Here is a 21,156-nt window from a genome sequence, read left to right as displayed (position 1 = left end):
GTTCCACAATCTAGCTATTGTGAATTGAGCTACTGTGAACATTGATGTGGCTGTATCACTGTAGTATGCTGATTTTAAGTCCATTGGGTATAAACTGAGGAGTGGGATATCTGGGTCATGGGCATTAGACCTGAGGACCTTCACTAAATAGGAGAAAAAGTAGGCCTGAATCTCCATCATGTTGTCTTAGGATCAGACTTCCTTAGCAAGACCCCCATAGTGCAAGAAATAAAAGCAAGAAAATCTTTACGCACACTTCAGTCAGAGCACTCATCTCCAAAGTTTATAAAGAACTCAAAAAACTTTACACCCAAAATACGAAGAACCCAATCAATAAATGGACTAAGGAAATGGGCAGATACTTCACAGAAGAAGATATACAGGTTATCAACAATATATGAAAAAGTGCTCATCATCTCTAGTAATTAGAGAAATGCAAATTAAAACCACCCTAAGATTTCATCTAACTCCAATTAGAATGGCTATTATCAAGAACATGAGTAATAATAAGTGTTGGCGTGGATGTGGGGAAAAGGCACACTCATATGTTGCTGTTGGAGTTGCAAATTGGTACAGCCACTCTGGAAAGCAGTATGGAGATTCCTCGGAAAACTTCCTGGTGTTCTGATGTCTGTATTCAATCCGTACATATCCTAAAACTTTCTTGATCCTTCTTGGATAAGTAATATTTTGTTTATATATCTCTTATGGCACTTTGTTACATGTGTTGATCTCTTTTCTTCAAGACAGGATGTAATACAATGTTTACATTCCTTAGAGTGCATTCTTTGGCATATTGTGCAGAATTTAGTGAATGAACAAATAGTGTGCTAGAGACCTCTAGCTAATTGGAACCTCATTAGTCTAGACTGGAAAGGAAACATTTATGAATACTGTTTGTTTATGTTCTCTCTCATTAATGTTTCTCAAACCCATCAGAGCTAAAAGTGCTCTGTAGTCTATTTCATAAACTATCCTATAACTCCTATTTTAGGCATCCATGGTTAGAACAGTTTCACTAGGGCATTTCAAACTGATTTCTTTTTACCAGATAGAAGTTTATGAGAGTCTGGCTTGAGCAAGTTAATGTCAACCTTATTTATTCCCTACCTTGCTGCCACCTAAGTTTCCACTGGATGCACTTTTTCCTTTTCATCCTTTGTCCCTTTTAACTTTTTTCATAAGAGTAGGAGCTATGTAGACATTCTCATGATTTCTAGTAATGTTTCTGTAAATTGAAAAAGAAAAAAAAAATCAGTTTGCCTCTTATTATTGCTGATTTTTAAATCATATTGGCAATATGACTCTCGTTCTTTATGCTACTGTGGATTTGGCTTTTTACAAGGTACAGCATTAATAAGATATTTTAGCTCTCTTATAGTATGATTTATTTCTCTCTCTCTCCCCCGCCCCCTCTTTTTTTTCTTTTTCTGGTACCAGGAATTGAACCAGGGGGTATTTAATCACTGAGCCACATCCTCAGCCCTTTTTATTTTTTATTTTTGAGACAGGGCTTGCTAAGTTGCTCAGGGCCTTGCTAAGTTGCTGAGGTTGGCTTTGAACTTGCCATCCTCCTGCCTCAGCCTCCTGAGTCACTGAGATTACAAGTATGTGCTACTGAGCCCAGCATGTAATTTCTTACTAAAATAACATGGAGAAGGGCATTGCTATTATGGATGTTTGTAAATGCTGTGGCTTTCTGTCTACTAAGAACAGCCAAAATGGACCCCTATTTCTGGTCTCCTTCCCATTTTCTGAAATAGACATTTAGTACCCACCATAATTCAGAGACCATATCAGAGATTTTATAATGAATTTTTGAATTTGTTCTTTGAAACCTTTATAATAGCTTTTTCCTAATGTAGATATTAAAAATTGGTGGCTTAGGATGATTAAATGACTTGCTTAAATATATCTTATAGAGCAAGGGCCTGCTGCAGAGCTGAGGCAGCTGTGTTGGTCTTTGCAATCATGCCAAGAAGATTTAAGACATGTTGCCCAGAGTAGCGAGCATGAATTTATTTTAAGGAATAATAAAAGGAAAAAAAGGGGACAATTTCAGGGGAGAGAGCGGGTCCTCAGAGAGAAGGATGGCATGTCCCTCTTGCCTACTAGTTTTATTGGGGGTCCCTGGGAAGTTTCCAAAGAATCCTGCCCAGGTCCACCTCTTGACTTTTGACTGATAGCAGGATTGTGTCAGACTTTCAGGTCTTCACTGTGTATGCTAAAGATCCAAGGCAATTCTGGGTCACTAGCCCACTGTGTCTGATTCTAATTGGAACTTTTTCTTACCAATTTTATGAGTAAGGGACTTTGCTTCTAATGATCAGATCTTTTTGGATTTTTGGAATCTGGTCTGTGTAAAGGTCACAGCTGGGGGTTGGGGAGGTAGGGGATGGACAGGTAATTTGTGTTCTCCTTAATGGTAGGGAGGAGGCTTTCAGGCCTGCATTTCTCCTGCAGATAACAGGTTATTTGCTGAGGAATGTAATATATCCTATTGACTTAAGCCAGGCAGGGCTGCAGGTATATTGCTTTTTAAAAGAGTATGTAGGGTCAGCACAGTGGGCCCAGTTGATAGAATTATTCCCTTAATCTCTTGTTCACATCACTCATGTCTGTATGTTATCCATCAATACCATTGAGAAAAAACTAGAGTGAAAATTTATATTCAGGTCTTGACTTTACAGATAAAACATTTCTATTATATCACATATCTCTTCCTTAAAAAATTATAGTAATTAATGTTTATATAACATTCACAATTAGAGAATTCTTTTAATATACATTATTTCGTTTTACTCTTATGATAATCTATAGATATTGATCTAATTAAGCATATTCAGGATTTAAATACCTTATCCAAAGTTGGATTAAAGAAAGGAGAATGAAGGGAAGGGAGAGGGAATGGAAATAGGAAAGATAGTAGAATAAATTGAACTTTAATTTCCTATATGCATATATGAATCCATGATCAGTGTAATTTCCACATCATGTACAACCAGAAGAATGGAAAGTTATACCCCATATATGTATAATATAAAATATGTTCTACTGTTATGAATAACTAATAAGAACAAATTTAAAAAATACCTAAAGTTTAAAAGGTATATCTACATGTTGGATGTAGTAATGGGGGGGGTTCTGAAAATAGTTAATATTAATTAAGTAAATATGAGGAATTCCTCTCTAATTTTCTGTTTTCTTAAAAAATACTTTTAGTTGTAGATGGACACAATACCTTAATGTATTTATTTATGTGGTGCTGAGAATGGAACCCAGTGCCTCACACGTGCTAGGCAAGTGCTCTACCACTGAGCCACAACCCCAACCCTAATTTTCTTATTTTCCCATAGTTTTTAACTATTGTTTAAATCTTCATTATTTCATGCTTCATGTACTTCATGCTTCTGTATTTCAGCGTGCTTTGTAACTGTAGTACAGGATGAACATCCCTAATCTTAAAATCTGAAATACTCAAAATTCTGAAATTTTTCGAGCATCGATGGACTCCTCAAAGAGGAAAATTCCACACCTGACTTCACATGTGAATGTTACTGGAGTCTTAGGTCAGAGGCCTAACTCCGGGGGCATCTAACAATTTCCCTCCTGTCACTAGCTCCACAAACCAGAGAAGTTAGTGGTGAAAAGCATGAAAAGAACTTAAATCAGTGTAGCTTCACTGGGAAGACAAGGGACTTTAGTTCTGTCTTCCAGTGGCCAGTGATAACTGAGGATTTTTGGAAAGGGGAATGAGGGCAAAGGTTGGGGATTTTTCATAGCTGGCAGCTTTTCACATGTGCCAATGCTAGTGATCTTGATCAGGTGTGGTTGGATTCATCATTATCTTGGAATTGATCAGGTGGCGACTTATCCACAATAAGAAAGTTGCTGTTGCCTGGGGAGTAGCTTAGACTCCTCACATATGTTTATTCATCAACCTCATTCCTGGAATTCAAGGTGATTCAGACCAAAGAAGGAGGATACAAAGAGGAGGCAGAGATGCCAAATCTTTAATCTTATTTTTAGCCACCCATTGAACATGTGTAGGCAAAAGTGAAGAGCCTAAGTTCATGTTATGATAGGTTGCAGTCAAAATGCAGACACAAAATGCAGGTGATGTATGTAAGGTTATAGGAAACAAATAATTTTGGGGTTTTGACTTGATCTCATCTGCAAGATACCTCATTATATATACATTCAATCAGTCTAGGTTGAATATCCCTGGTCGCAAGTATTTCAGATAGGGATATTCAACTTGAACATGCTTCTGTACTTCAATAGCCTTATAACTGTTTATTCCTGCCTCCAGTCTCTTCCCCTTCCAATTTATCCTGCACACAGCTGTTAGAATCTTTCTTATGCTACTTTCATTCTTTTACGCCCACAACCAAGAGCCTGTAGTGAATCTCTGTTGTCTTTATAACAAATCCATAATTTCCAACCAGCTCTCCAGTGTTATTGCTTTGTTAATTCCAACTCGCTATGTTCACTTTGACCGTCTTTTGTGACATTTACCATGTAATATTTGGTCATTCACATTTCTTTTTTGACTATTTTTCCTATGTAGGGCACTTACAGTCTTCTCTGGGCTCCTTTCCTATCTGTATATCTTAATTTTGTTTCATAAAATACTTGTATAGAAAGTATTTTTTAATTGATTAATTTTTTAAGTCATTACAATTAGTCTATAAAATTTTTAAATAATTTATAGCCTCAAAATTTTATTCTGTAATTTTTTGTAATATTCTAAAATATTAAAAATCATATATTTATGATTTCACCTCATTTATAATGAACAAAAGGACTGGAGCTGTCTAAATGTGTTTTGAAAATAATTTGCAACATACTGACATTGTCAAGATAGTTTTAAGTCATATCTTTGAATGTTCTTTCTCTTGTCTCCTGTTACCAACAGTTTTTTCTTATATGTTCCTTAAAAATACAAATAATAGTGCTTGAATATGGATTCTTATATATCCTGAACAATCTGTCCTTTTAGTCTCATGTTGGCAGATGATCTGTCTGACACTCCATGATGTTCTGGGTGGAGAAGTGTATATCTTGGGTAGGGAAACATTTGGTATGGTTTGAAAATGGAAATGTGCTTTAAGGAGAATAGTGACAAAAGAAAAGAACATTTTGGCCACTACCTTTAAGCTCTTGTGTTTAGTGTGTAAGTAGGAATAATTTGTAAGACTTAAGAAAAACTTGAAGGAGTTTTATGAAGCATAGGATAAATTTTATTTATTTGTAGATAGGAAGGTCTTGGGTTGAAGAATAGAGAGAGATGCTACACTATTCTCATACCTGGTATTCTGATTTCTTTGACTTTGTTCTTACCAATGGGCTTTTCTTGGGTCTTGTTCATCTGAATTAATTTTAATTTTAATTTTTTGAAGGTGCTGGAGGTGGAACCTAGGGCCTCCTAATTCTTAGGCAAACATTCTACCACTAAGCTGTACCCCCAGCCCTTCCACATTAATTTTAAGATCAGCTTGTCAGGTTCTTTAAAAACAAAAACAAAAACGAAAACAAACTGTTGGGATTTTGATTTGTATTGTAGTGGATTTATAGATGAATTTAGAGAGAAAGGGATTCCTTGGTTATTAAATCTTATCATTTATGAATAAATATATCTTCATTTAATTATGTGTTTTAGAGCATTCAATTAAGTTTTGAAATTTAAAAAATGTTTCCCATAAAACTTGTTGGTGAAATTTTTTAGTTATCTTTTTGTTTTGTTGATATTGTAAATAATAGTTTTCTCCAAATACCCACACATACATTTTTCTAACTTTTGTTGCTGTGCATGGAGTTAACATTGTTCTAGCAACTTATTGAGCCTAATTAATTGTCATAACGTGACTATAAATTCATTTTTGATAGCTTTAGGATCTGTAAACAGTTTTATTTCTTTCACATCTTAGTACCTGTAAATTTTTTTTTTAAACTTAAAGGTCAAATGTGAAAATTTGGCATAAAAATCATCTCCAAAGCTTCAAAATTAATAGCTCAGAAATCCGTTATTTTATGCATGAGAAAAATCTATTCTTGAGAAATAAAGTAATGTTTAAGGTCAAAAATAGCATAGTGGCAGATCTAATACTAGAATTAGTATAGTAATTATGTTATACTGTGTTACCCAATTCGTGAATACACATAAATGAAATAACAAATACAAAGGGTAAGTGAAAGCAGTTAATTAAAAATAAAAACAAATGCTAATATGCCTTATGAAGTTGATGTTTACATGATAATATATATATACTTGATTTATTGTTATAAATAACACTTTATTATAAATAATCGCTTTACTGAAGTTACAAGAGCCTATCTTCAAAGCTTTCTCTTACAATAAACTTTCTGTAGAGCTACCCATTTATTTCAGTTTGAGGATATCTGAGCAAGTGAACCTATTGGCATTTGACATCCAGTATTTAGGTTAGAACGTGGATTAACTTGGTTTCCTGAGTATTTTTAATAGCCTTGTTTTATTTAATAGCTTTATTTAATATTTTTTAATAAGCTTAAAATTCAGGAGCTTCCAAGGATTATATAAACTTAAGGATATCATAACTTAGATAAGAGGCAGTTAACATAGTGTTTAAGAGTATAGGTTTTAGTGTCAGAGACTTTAAATCATTGTTCTGTTATTGAGTTAGGACAAACCAGAAAGAGATGGGCAAAAGTGAGACTTAAGTTGCTTTTGCTTCAGGTTGTTATCAAACTAACAGAGAAACAGCACAAAGGATGTATGAGATAAAGACATTAGTGAGTAGCTTACAGTTTCCTTTTTGATACTTCTCTATCACTATGGCAATCTCAAAATGTGGCAGTTGGTACAGCCTGTAGAGAGTGAGAAGTCAGACAGGTCGGATGAATCCAGAACAGACAATAGAGAAAGAGCTTTATTGTCACTCTTCTACCGACTGTCACATAAAGCAATGCTTTGCTGTGCCTGAGGTTCATACTTACATGTTTTACTTCTTACTGCATCACCAGTTGGTCAGTGAATTTGCAAATGGCCTGAGATAGTCATAAATATGAGTTTTTTCATCTTGGACAAATTAATCTCACAACCTTAGTTTCCTCATGTAAGTTGGGGGAAAAATGTCTAAATGGGGTTAATATTGTTGGTTGGCTGACCCAACAGTAATTCTCAGCTCCTTTTCCCCTTGCTTTATTACAGTTTCTTGAATCAGCCTGTCATGTATTCGAATTACTTTGATTACACAGGCCTAGCATTAACTGATTTGGCATTAATTTCGTGATGCTAAATATTAGTTTTATTACTGTAAGGATCTTAATATCATAAAAAAGATCACAAAAAGGTGGAGGTTTGTAAATTGAGCCATTTTCATTGACAAGTTATCTGTGTGCAGATGAAACAGGAATATATGCCTATTAATAGTGAATGGAGAAACAGTAACTGAGTCATATTAGTGGAAAAACCCTGAAGTCTGTAATGTTTCATTGACTCTGGAATGTGTATGTATAATACTACTTTTGAGTTTTTTGATGCCTTCTCCCCTCCCCCCACCTTTCCCTAGTGCTGAGGATTAAACCTAGGACCTCACAGGTACTGGGCAAGTACTCTACACTGAGCTATATCTCAGCCCAAGCCTCATTCTTGAATTTCCACAAAACTGAAAATTGTGTACCTTTTAAATAGCTATTCTACTTTTTAATTGTAGTAATGGGGATTGAACGCAGATGTGTGCTCTACCATAGACCGAGCTGCATCTCTAGCCCAAATTATTTAAAAAAAAATTTTTGAGATAGGGTCTTGCTGAGATGGCAGGACTGGCCTGGAATTTGTGATCTTTTTGCCTCAGCCTCCCAAGTAGTTAGAATTACATACATGCGCCACTGTGCCTGGCTAATAGTTATCCTTCTTACTTGAACTAGTTTTAGTAATTCCTTGCAATTAAAAGAGTCTAACTAGAATACATATTAAAGTATGGTAAAGAGGGTACTCTCTGCATTAGGATTTGATGCTTGTTTACTTCTGACTTCTGACTTTGTTCCTTTGGAAACCTGATAAAGGCAGAAAATTTTGTTTATGGTAAAGTTGTGTTAATTAGATGACTATAACTGAACTGGGATAAATAAATGATAAAATATCTTAGGAGAAATACATTTTTGGGCCCCCCCCAAATGTGATGATTCTTGTAACTGGGCTTGTTCCTTTTAGGAACCCTGAAAACTTTGTGTATGGAGTTGCCATATAAGATATCAACTATTGTGGGGCATGAATCTTTTAAGCTGAAATGGATAATATGCCTATGTAAGTCTTATTCCTCCATTTGTCTTCTGAAGAACTGAACTGAATAGCTTGGGAGGATTCTCTCTCTTCTCTCTCTCTCTCTCTCTCTCTCTCTGTCTACCCTCCACCCTGCTGTCTACCACATATACACTCTTGTGCATACACACGCATACATATGCATGCATGTATGCACAAATGCACGAGCGCTTCACTTTCAACCTTTTGAGCTGAAAGAGAAAGTAAGTTCTGGGTAGTTGTCCATGTTGAGAGCCTTTCCTGTTTATAACACATTTGCTACTGTGTGTAATTTTAACTGTAGTGGGCTTACAAGATAGAAAAAGAGATAGGAGAGTAAACTATAGCCCCCAAGAAAGGAATTAAGTGCTTAGGTGGTGGCAGTGGGAGTGACTTTAGAATAAGTCAGACCAAATTTGATGTTTTACCATGGAAAATGGTGATGATAACATATTTTTAAGTAAGTTCTGAGGACATTTAATGGAGAATTGATAGAATGTTCTTTCTCATTATTGTATCTGACACTTTTAAGAATATTGCAAGCATAAGTGAAATTAACATTTATGAATATAATTTGATTTCTTTGGAGAGAAGATATTTCACAGAGTTTTACATTAATAGTTTCTAAGAATGTGGCCTGAGCATGAGTGGGAAGTCACTCAATTCATTAAAAGGCACTACACTCATCCATTAACTTACTTTAAAAATTGTATCCATTTCTAAGGCTTCAAATCATAAAATGTAGACATGCTATTTTAGAAAGTAAAATCTATATTATTCAGAACTTAATTCACCTGAACTGTCAGTTTTGCTCAGCCATACTGTTCTTCTAAAGAAAAGAAGCAAAGAACCATCAAATAAGATATTTTTAGGGAACAGTCTCTACAAATATATTTTAGAGTTTGTTGTCAGGAAAATAAAGTCCAACCTAATTTCCTGTATTTTGTCTAATTCTAATTATTATGCTTAACAAAAACAGATATTCAAAGGTTAGCTTTTTTATACTGATAAATACTTACATGTGATCTGTTGTATTTACTCAAGAAAATAGTTTAGATATTCTTTTTAAAATTTCAATATTTATGTTTAGTTCTCACATTAGGTTTTTATAAGCTGGTGAACACTGACAAATTATTTCTTTCACAGAACTATAACTACACATTACCAGGCAGTATAAATATATGGTTTAACTAACATTAGTACACATCATGATTTATCAATTACATAATAAAACAATTATCAAGTCCCCAGATATTAAATTACACAGCTCGAAAGGCATGTAAAGCATAGGATCTGCTTAATTCACTAGCAGAATCCCACTTTTTTTTTTTTTTTTTGCAGAAAGGGATTAAGATGAGAGGAAAATTATACTAAAAACAAAGATAATAACTACTAAGTAATTTCCATAACTAAAGCTGGGTGTAGTGGCACACACCTGTAATGCCAGCTATTCAGGAGGTGGAGACAGGAGGATTACAAGTGTGAGGCCAGCCTCAGCAGCTTAGTGAGACCCCATCTCAAAATAAAAAATAAAAAAGAAACTAGGGAGGTAGCTCAGTTGTAAAGTACTCCTGGGTTCAATCCTTAGTACTGCAAAAACAAAAATAAAACCGTGAAAAAACTAAAAATTGCCAAAATTTTATGATTATGAGTTATTGTAGTAAAGGTAACAAAGTGTCTCTACTTTTAAAACATTTTAACTAAACTAAAGAGTATATTCCTGATATTCTACATGAGAAGCACAATGCCCGGTTTTTTTTTTTTGTTTTTTTTTTCTATTAAATTACACCTTGGAGTCCATACATTAAGTGTAAAGGTGTTTTTTTTTTGTTTGTTTGTTTTTTATGGTGGCAGACCTGGAAATATAAAAGACCTGTGTGTGTAACAATGTAGCTTTTCAAAAAGAAAGTTTTCTGTAGCAGCATAAAGGGAGCTTTATAGAAAGACATCAATTACATGATCATTGTAAGTCTTAGTAAAATATCCAGCAAGAATCAGAGTTGTTGTAAGCCTGATATATATAGTGGTATGAATGTGAGAGACAAATGTGAAATGAACAGGCAAATAACCATGTAGATTCTGCTTTCAATATTTGAAATTACTTAAGGGATAAACCACATAAGATCTAGGATGTTCATAGTTCCTAAGACTTTAGTTTTGTATACTAAAAACATGAAAGTGTTATGCTAGGTATTTGGTGCTCTATTTGTCTAAATTTCTTAGGCATTGGTGAGGTTCTGGCATTGGAATAGATTTAAAGAAAACATGATTCAATATGGCATGATTTCAGGAAAGAGCAACTGGTACAAATGATAAGCAAATTTTAAATGCTGAACAAAAGAATCTTTTTCTAAATGTCCACAGAGGTTGATTATAACCCAAACATAGAGGTTCTGTCATGTTTGTGACGTAGTACAACTGCTTCTCAGTTATTCCTATGGAAACTTCATCAGACTTATTCACCATGCATACTTGTTGGCTAATACATAGGACAGATTAGGTCCTGTTTAAAATTCTACTTTTAAGATAATAGATCAAACAACTCTGTTTTATTGAATGCAGCTTTCTATGACCATTGAAGTGTCTGTAACACTGACATGTTTTAGGGTGATAGTTCTTTAAATACATAAGTTCTTTGATGTTAAAGTTTCCATGTTGCTTTTGTCTTTTGAACTATCCTATATCTTCACATTTTTATTCTACCTTATAATAATGCCAGAGCAATAAGCACTAGAGTTCTCCTAAGGCCTGCAACACAGTCAACAGCAGTACAACAATCAGATTCTTCATGAAACTTAATTATTACAAGACTTAACTAGTTATCAGTAGTCTGGTGGATGGTGTTACACCTTCATCACAAGGCCAGTGAAAATCATGTATGCCTTTTTTTCTCCACAAGAGCAGTATCATAAGTTGTTTCACATGTTCTCAACTATTTTAGTACTCCTTACCTAATTTTATCAAAAATTTTTAAGATTGGTTGGATTGTCTTTAATAAGAAATATATTCTTGTATGTGATTCCTATAGGACCTGGGTGCTTCATTCAAGTCATGCTAACTTGGTTTAAAAAAATACTCAATTATTAAATAATTTTTTTTACTTTTGTTTTATTGTTTACATACTAATTGTGTGTGAAATTGTACATTAAACACTTACTTTAGTATATTTAATGCATTTATCAGCATGAAGAAATTTAAAACTAGTACAGAAATCATGTAAAGAAACTGAAATCTACTTCAATACATTCCAGTTAAAATTCTCAATGTTTTGAGTATAAAGTTCTGTATGAGTAATGGGATATGAAATGACTTCCTAACATGGAGATTTTTTTCACTTCAGTTATACTGAGGTAATAGAAAGGAAGTATACTGAAGTATACTGAAGTTTCCTCATCTAGGTCAGAACTGTAAAATGCCTGGCCAACTTCAATTCAACACTTCTGTGTCCAGGTTAACTGCTCTTATGAGGGCTTCTAGGTGTAGTAATGAATTTCTATAGTTCATTCGTCCTCATAGAGGTCTTACTGTGCCTGACAGTAATCTCTGCTGCTAACTCTATAATATGTAATTACAGAGAGAAATTTATTTACTCATTGAAGATTGTAGGCTCACCATATAGCTGGTACTGTAACCAGAGGAGTTCCAGAGAGAGGGACCTTGACTTAGGACAAGTGGGGTCCTTGATGTAGGTGATGGAAAAGAATTTTAGCACTTGCCAGTCAGAGACACAGATTTATTTAGGAAATCAGATATACATTCAAGAGAAAATACAGACCATCTCCAAAGGGGAAACAACACCCCTTTGTTCTAGGGTGTTAGAGGGATAGTAGCTAGGGGCTGAACTAGAAGTGGAGTCAGGGCAGAATCACACAGTTTCACACCAGTTTTCCATGTTCTTTGCTTGTGTGTTGCACTCACATCATGCTACTTTTTTTCAGGTAAGGAAGTGGGCTAAGGAGTGAACTGGTTTGCTCAGGAGCTGCTTGTTTTGTTTTTCGTGGACATTTCCTGCATTCTGATATTTTAAGGGTACTTCTGAGATTCAGTATATCTTTCTTTTTCTGTATTCCCAAATTCCTACCTCAGTACAAAGGTGACATTAATACAGGTGATACCAAGGTGGCATTGGTAGGGGTGGCTGTGACTGTAGCTACAGGACAGAGGTCCATGATGGTCAGTTACAGGATGGAGGCAGTAGTTGGCACAATAGGTTGATAATTGGGTTTTGGAAAAGAATTGAGCTGCTTACAGGGGTGCATGCCTGTAATTCCAGCTACTTGGGAGGCTGAGGAAGGAAGATCACAAATTTGAGGCCAGCCTAGACAATTTAGTGAGACCTTGTCCCAAAATAAGAATAAAAAGGGCTAGGTACTCAGTGGTAGAGTACCCCTGGATTCAATCCCAAGTACTGAAATAAATAAATAAATTAAAAAAAAATCAGTTGTTATGGTTTGGATGTGAGGTGTCCCCCAAAAGCTTGTGTGTGAAACAATGCAAGAAGGTTTAGAGAATAAATGATTGGGTTACATTAAACACTTACTTTAGTATATTTAATGCATTTATCAGCATGAAGAAATTTAAAACTAGTACAGAAATCATGTAAAGAAACTGAAATCTACTTCAATACATTCCAGTTAAAATTCTAGTCAGTGAATTAATCATCTGATGGGATTAATTGAGTGGTAATTGAAGGCAGGTGGGATGTGGCTGGAGGAGGTGGGGCATTGGGGGCATGTCTTCCGGATATGTATTTGTATTTGGCAAGTGGAGAGATCTCTGTCTGCTTTCTGATCATCATGTGACCTGCTTCTTTCTGTCACACTCTTCTGCCAGTGATGTTCTGCCTCTCCTTGAGCCCCCAGTGATGTTCAGCCTCACCTTGAGTCCTGAGGAATGGAGCCTGCTGTCTATGGATTTAGACCTCTGGAACCATGAGTGCCCAAATAAACTTCTACTTCTCTGTAGTTATTTTGGTTGGTCTTTAAGTCAGCAGCAAAAAACCTGACTAAAACATCAGTATAGCTCATTCTTTAAGCAGTGTTACATTTTTTTAGTCAGTTTTTTTTTTTAATTCCATTTTGTACATTTTGGCAAAACAGGCTATGCTAGATCAATGGTATTCATGAAAGCAGCATTACTTATTTTGACTATTTCTGTGAACCATCCAAAATGTTCAAGAAATATGGTAATTTGTAATTTTGGGAATGTAACATACAAGTTTGAATTCCAAATCTTGAAGCTGGTGTGTTTGAGTAAGTCATTAAACTAGTTGGGAGTTAAACAATGGGGACACAGATGATAATTTGTGTACCTAATACTGATTTTAAAACCATAAGAGAAGAGGGGAAGGTTGTCTGTGCTACTTGCCCTTTCCTGCATTGAAGGAAGAGTAGTCAATATTGCAAGAGCATTTGGAGGTACAGATGAAGCAGTGAAGACTTAAGGTGAAAGCTGCTGGTGGAGATGGTTGTGAGCTCAAGTGGTAGGCTTGGTGACTAAAAAGATCTAATGAGAGAAGAGCCAGGAGCAACCTGAATCCCTAATTCCTTTCTGTAGAAAAGAGTGACCTTGGGGAAATGATTGGAGACCGACTAAAATATTAGCTTCTGCATCTCTTGGAAGTTCTGTACTCTAATTTTCACATTTAAGGAGGCACTGAAATTTTTCATTGTATCTTGCTACACTTATAGGAGAAGTTATGTGCTCTAGTGCCACTGTTCTTTGATTTGAGAGTTTGCTAGTCTCTGGATAATTCCATTTAAAATTTCAAGGGCCTATTTTATTTTAGATATGTGCCATAAATATTGAACAGTGATAATGAGTTCATGTATCTAACTTAATCATCTGAGTCAATTAAATTATCAGTATAAGATAAAATACACATTAAATCTTTTTAATGCCAGTTCATATAGTTTCAGCGTACTTCAGAGTTGTTAAAAGGAAATGTTCATGTAAAACAAATCTGGGATTGAATTCAGACTCCATTACTTGAAAACTGTGTGACTTGGGGCATGTTACTTAACCAATTTGATAACCTGTAAAACAGAAGTGATCATATATTTCTCATAGGCATAATATATGAGATAATATATATAATGTGCTTATTAGTATAGAGCTTGAGATAAACCAAGTGCTTAATAGATGTTAGCTATTGTTTTACATGCTATTATTATACTAAACCATGTATGAATTTAATTATATGAGCCTCATATAATTTGTTATGATAGATAACATGTCTGCATTGTGGTTGAGTTTTTATTTTTTATTTATTGGTACTAGGGATTGAACCCAGAGGTGCTTTAACACTGAGCCATATCTCCAGCCCTTTTAATTTTTTGTTTAGAGACAGGGTCTCACTAAGTTGCCTAGGACCTCACTGAGTTGCTGAAGCTGCCCTTGAACTTGAAATCCTCCTGCCTCAGCCTCCCGAGTTGCTGGGATTACAGGCATGAACCATTATGCCTGACTGAGTTTTCATTTTTAATAAAATTATAAGATATCTGGCATCATATGCTCTGGGAAGGCTAACTGATATTTGGCAAGTTGAAAGTAATTCAGAAAATTTAAATGGTCTAGCATTGGTGGCTAGCAGATTTCTTATGATTAGTTTCACAGTGCAGTGGTGGTAGGAGTTATTAGTTGAAGATTCTTCAGGACATGGAAAAGGAGGATGAAGAAAACCTAAAAGTAAATTACCTTGACATTGAACTACAGATTAACTTGATTTGCTGAATTTTTTTGTTCCAGTAGTCATGACATTGCTGCAGAAGCTGAGTATCCTAAATAATTTGTGTCAAGATTGAAAAAAGCAACATCTATGAGACAGAAATCTAGAGGGCCAGATTTAAGTGGGTATCAGAGACCTTAAAGACACATTTCCTGCTGCTTTAATTTCTGCTCTTATTATAGCTTGGAATGATGATATTGATGAAGGTGAGCCCAGTAATCCTAGCTATAGTGGCTAAAGATGCTCTAGGTAGTAATATCTGATTAACAGCATCCCTATACAATGTCAATTTTAAGGGAAGAATTTAGAAACATTTTGACTGAAAGAGTGATTTATTTAAATTTCATTCAGTGAAAAATTTTTATTAAAGTAACCCCTCTATTTTAAGTGAAAATTTATGCTTTTTTGAAATTTCATACTCTTATAATAAAGAACTGTGAAAGATAGATCATCTATTAAAATATTTATCCCATTTGACCCCTGGGTTCCTGATTGGATTAATGAAGGTTTCAAGGAAGCAAGTCAAGAATGGCCTTGCAGCTTCAGTGCAGGACTTACCTGTTTGTTCAGTTTGTGGCAAACATAATAATGGGAAAACATTTATTTTAGATCACCCCCCTCTACATATATTTCTCATATTGGGTTTTTAAACTTATTTTAAGAGAAGTTTTAGAATTTTATTTTCATATTGATCATGATCTTTAAAAAAAATCTGTTTCAGTATGATAAGAATATATAATTTATATCAGATACCAGAAAAATGGTAAGGAAAAACACACTGGTAGTTTTCTTTATTTTTGATTGTTTTTTATCAGAAAAGAAAGAAGTTTTGCTTCTTGAGTCTTATATATTTAAAGAAGTAAATACATATGCCTTATTTGTAGATTTGAGTTTGTCCTCACAAATTTTTAATCAATAGGGAGTACACAGTTAAAAAATGTGGAAACCATTTGTTTATATAAATAACTAACTAAATTGCCATACAGTTGCTCACTTTTTTTTTTTTTTTTTTGAATTGAGTGAAGGCCATATTACATATGCTTTGTTGTGTGAAGAAGTTTTTGCAGGGGCTTGAAAAGAATAAAGTGTGAGAGTTGAGTCATCACATATGGTAGTCATCACATATGGCTTGCCAAGGAATATCATATTCTTGTATGGATTTGTTGTATTTTGGGGATTTTGTTTTAATTTTAATAAAATAGAAAGCAAATTCTTGTTATTTATTTGAAGGCATGTATAAGTATGTCTTTAAGGTAAATTATTTTTGGTTTTAATTTTAGCAGCGATTGATTTGATACCCATTAAGTGCAGATTTAAATAACTGCTGAGATGCTAACCTTGGTAGTCAGGTGAAAAAGACATTTTAAGGAGTCAGCAAGTGAGATCTCACAATTAGCACTCAAGGAATGTTTATTGGCAAAAACTTAAATATAAGATCTGATTGTCTTTAATGGTAAGATGGAGTTAGAAATTATGAATTGAGTATTGTACAACATACTTTTGTGAACAGATATTTCCTGTATTATTGAATTATATTTGTATGTTGATGCTAAAATGTAGAATGAAAGTAAATGTAGGACCAAACCTGAAGTTCTTCTTTTAAACATAACAGTAGTCATTTGGTCTTAGCAAAATAATATCATCTTTCAAATAGGATTAATGTTTTTAGAGTATTTCTAGTTTGGTAGGTTTGTTAGATTTTAATTTATAATTTTATCTTGATTCTATAGTTTTATAAGGAGTACAGTGAACCTAAGTAATTTACTTGCATGCATCTATTAAGTACCATTAAACAAAAAAATTAGCACAGACCAAGGAAAATTTTTATTTTCTACAGAAAAAAAGTTCTGTGCATTTTTTGTTCTCAGAAACATGAATTAGAATATGTGGTTGAGCTTCTAAACCTTTGAGATCCATTGTATTTTCTGACTTTTTTGAATTTATCCACATTATTACAAAGATTAAGATGATTTTTATGATATTGTTTGATCAAGGGACAGAGTACTTATACTGAGGTTAAAATTATCTTCAGGAAAAACGTTGATCCAATTTATAATTTTAAGCTGAAATTATTTACTGGTTAATATTACATATAGATATTAAATAGTCATTTAGTTTTTAGAGAGTGAAATTAACACTAGACAAAAGACATGGTGAAAAGGAATACTCATTTACATATTGACATTTGTATTTCAGTTCAGTCTTACTTAACTAAAAATTATAGGATTGATAACAATGCAAATTAATGATCTTGAAGATATTAAAAAAGATAATATATTTTCTTTCCATTTTAAGAGGAATAACTTTCACCATTTTGGGAATATGAATCAGTAACAGCTGAAGATCTGATATTTGAATGTGGCAGGACTGGAAGGATTTCAAAGTAGAAATCTAGCCAATTTTCAAGAAAAATCACAATGTTTCAGTTTTGAACTTTAATGTATTTGGAACATATGCAGCAGAACACTTTCTTCTTGCTATCTCTTGCCAAACTAATTATGTATGCCACGTTAATTTTTCCCTTAAGTTTGGGGAGCCCAAGTCTATGGTGGAATAAAAATTTCCTGATTCATGTTCACTAGTTTTAGTGGTAGACTCAAGAAAAGAAGTATGTAAGAGATATTTCGGAATTTCCTCTTAAACAAATGATATGCAAAAATGAAAATGTTTTAGTCACTTAAAATTATTGAGTTCCTACTATATGCAAGACTTTATTACTATCTGAATGACAGTAGTAAACAGATATAGAGAGAACTGTCCTCTGAGACTTATATTCTAATGGAAATGTGGTGGGAGATGATGGGGATTTCAGATTTGTAGATGTTCTATATAAAGTCAAAGAAAATGAGTCCTTTGGCTGAAATTGGAATGATTTGAGTATCTGTTTGGAAAGATGTTTTAAATGTTTGGTCAGTAACCCTTAAAGTGAGAAAGACTTGGCATAGAAAGACCAATTGTGGAAAGAATCTAGAGAAGGAGAATGGTAGGGGCTAAAGACAGAAACCATGTAAGTGGTTTCAGTTTTATTCTATTTATAATGGGGAAAGCTAGGAAGGTTTTCAATGGAAAAGTTTTGGCTTATTTCAGTAAGATTCTAGCATCTAGTGCAGAGATGATGGTGGCTGGAATTAGGAAGTAGTGGAACTGTGTTCCTGTGCCACATTGATCCCACGTGCTGATAGACTGCATGCTTTTGGGAGTCTAAAAGTTAAATTCTTGGGAATATCATTGTTTAATGTGAACACTTAAGTCTAGAGAATGTCAAATGTTACTAAAATTTAAAAAAAATGGGGGAAGATAGAGTAACTTCTTTAGCTTTCCCTTTGCTGTATGACATAAACTCTGTTGGTAAAAAATTAAGTTAGTAACTTCAAGTTCTATGCATAATTCATGCTAGATTGCTCTATTTCTCTACTTTAAAATTTACAGGACTGGAGTTGTGACTCAGTGGTAGAGCACTTGCCCAGCGCATGTAAGACACTGGGTTCTATCCTCAGCACCACATTAAAAAAATAAATAAAATTTATATTACTTAAGAATATGGAAAAAGTAACTAAGGCCTCTTTAAATATGTAGTTGAAAATTTAGTTTTAATGAGGAAAAGAATGAGCATAATTGCTACATGGTATAAATAAAATGTAGGTGTTTAACATTTTGGTTTTATTTAAAGAGTATATTGACTGGAACTTATTTTCCTAGTCACATTGTCCTGATGCTTGCTGATGATATGGCATGCAATCCTAGAAATCCCAAACCAGCTACAGTGTTCAGTCACAAGAATATGGAACTGAATGTGTATGGAGATGATGTGGAAGTGGATTATAGAAGCTATGAGGTAAATTGTTTAATTCAAAATATTTGAACTGTTGTCATTACTTTTATGTTTTAAGACAGTAGAATATAATTATCCTATTCTTTTTCTTTAAAATTAGTACCTAATTTTTGCTGAGCTTCGATGTATTTGTCTCTGCAGTTCATATTAAAGAAATAATATGAATAAAATCACTAAAGTTTGAACATTTCATGTATGTATCTAAGATAGGAAAATTTTATATTGGCTTTTATATGAGAGCATTTTAATGACCCTTGATGTGTTACTTCTCTTTTACAGGGAATGTTATTACTTGTTTTTCACATTTGCTCTACAATTTTAAGTTCAGTATTTTTAGTAAATATATTAATTGTGGAAAAATTATAATGACTAACAAAACACCATATGTCTATTGCTTAGAGATTAAACCACTTTTATTATGCTTCCAGTGTTTTTATGCATATATAAATAAAAGTAAAATGATGTAAAATGCTATTTTAACTATATTTTCTTCCTTTGAAATTTTAAAACTTAACAGATTGTGACAGTGTTCTTCTAGATAATCCTTCCCCTTTTACCAGCTAACCAAAAGTAAGAAAGCAATTCTAAAAGCATAACTATCTCCTCCTAAGCTGTAAACTCCTCCTGGACATGACCTAAATCTACATAATTTGTACCTAGCAAGTACCTCGGTGGTCCTCTGTAGACTAAAAATTATTTTTCAGTGAATTAAATCTGTATGAATATTTGACTTTTTACTTATTTATTTAGATGTTTTAAAATATTGACCAAATGAATGAATAAAAAAATATGGTATAGATGTGTGATAGAATATTATTCAGCCTTAAAGAAGAATAAAATTATGACATTTGCCAGTTAATGGATGGAGCTGGAGAATATCATGCTAAGCAAAATAAGCCAATCCCTAAAAACCAAAAGCCGAATGTTTTCTCTGACATACAGATGCTAATTCACGATGGGGAGGTGGGTGAAGAATAGTACTTTAGGTAGAGGGGAGTGAAGGGAAGGGAGGGGGAATGGAGGTAGGAAGGATAGTAGAATGAATCAGACATTATTACCCCATGTATATATATTACTATAGGACTGGTAGTATTCTATATCATGTATAACCAGAAGAAGGAGAAATTATACTCCATTATATATGATGTATCAAAGTGCATTCTACTGTCTGGTATAACTAATTAAAACAAACAAAAAATATTTGTTAGGAAGAAGCCTGATTAAAACAATTGGGACTTTGCTGTCTTTTGGGCAAAATATAGATTAAACATCTTATACATGCATATTCATACACATTTATATACCCATGTTCTAGAGAAAAATCCCACAAGAAAGCTGGATAGATTTTCCACTCTTTAAAGTTATATATGCATAATATATATGACTTAGGTTATATATTATGTCTGAGGGCATAATAATATAATGTCTGAGGAGGATCCTCCTGCCTAACCTCCTGAGTAGCTGGAATTATAGGCTTGTGCCATTACACCAGGTGCTTTTTTTTTTTAAATTTATTGTTATTGTAAACAAATGGGATACATGTTGTTTCTGTTTGTACGTGGAGTAACAGCATACAGTTTGCGTAATTATACATTCACATAGGGTAATGAGGTTTGATTCATTCTGTTATTTTTTCCTCCCCCCCACCCCTCTTTTCCCTCAATACAGTCCCTCCTTCCTCCATTCTTGCCCCCCTCCCACCCCCCATTATGTATCATCATCTGCTTATCCACGAGATCATTCGTCCTTTGGTTTTTTGAGATTGGCTTATCTTACTTAGCATGATATTCTCCAATTTCATCCATTTGCCTGCAAATGCCATAATTTTATCATTCTTTATAGCTGAGTAATATTCCATTGTATATATATACCACAGTTTCTTTATCCATTCATCAATTGAAGGATATCTAGGTTGGTTCCACAGTCTGGCTATTGTGAATTGAGCAGCTATGAACATTGATGTGGCTGTATCTCTGTAGTATGCTGATTTTAAGTCCTTTGGGTATAGGCTGAGGAGTGGAATAGCTGGCTCAGATGGTGGTTCCATTCCAAGTTTTCTAAGGAATCTCCACACTGCTTTCCAGAGTGGCTGCACTAATTTGCAGCCCCACCAGCAATGTATGAGTGTACCTTTTTCCTCACATCCTTTCCAATACCTATTGTTGCTTGTATTCTTGATAATCGCCATTCTAATTGGGGTGAGATGGAATCTTAGTGTAGTTTTGATTTGCATTTCTCTTATTACTAAAGATGGTGAACACTTTTTCATATGTTTCTTGATTGCTTATAGATACACTAGGTGCTTTTGAGTAA

The 21,156-nt window shown here is 34.0% G+C and overlaps 1 protein-coding gene across 1 annotated transcript in view; it reads left to right on the top strand.

Annotated features, from left to right (window-relative positions):
- PIGK (phosphatidylinositol glycan anchor biosynthesis class K) overlaps nt 1-21,156 on the top strand; it is a 125,694-nt gene that overhangs the window by 17,245 nt on the left and 87,293 nt on the right. The window contains exon 4 of the mRNA XM_079129160.1: nt 18,711-18,846. Coding sequence (XP_078985286.1) covers nt 18,711-18,846 — 136 coding nt within the window. The remainder of the gene's footprint in view (nt 1-18,710; nt 18,847-21,156) is intronic.

This window comes from Sciurus vulgaris, assembly GCF_902686455.1.
Source record: "Sciurus vulgaris genome assembly, chromosome: 1".
Lineage (NCBI taxonomy): Eukaryota > Metazoa > Chordata > Mammalia > Rodentia > Sciuridae > Sciurus > Sciurus vulgaris.
This window is presented reverse-complemented; position numbering and strand designations above follow the sequence as displayed.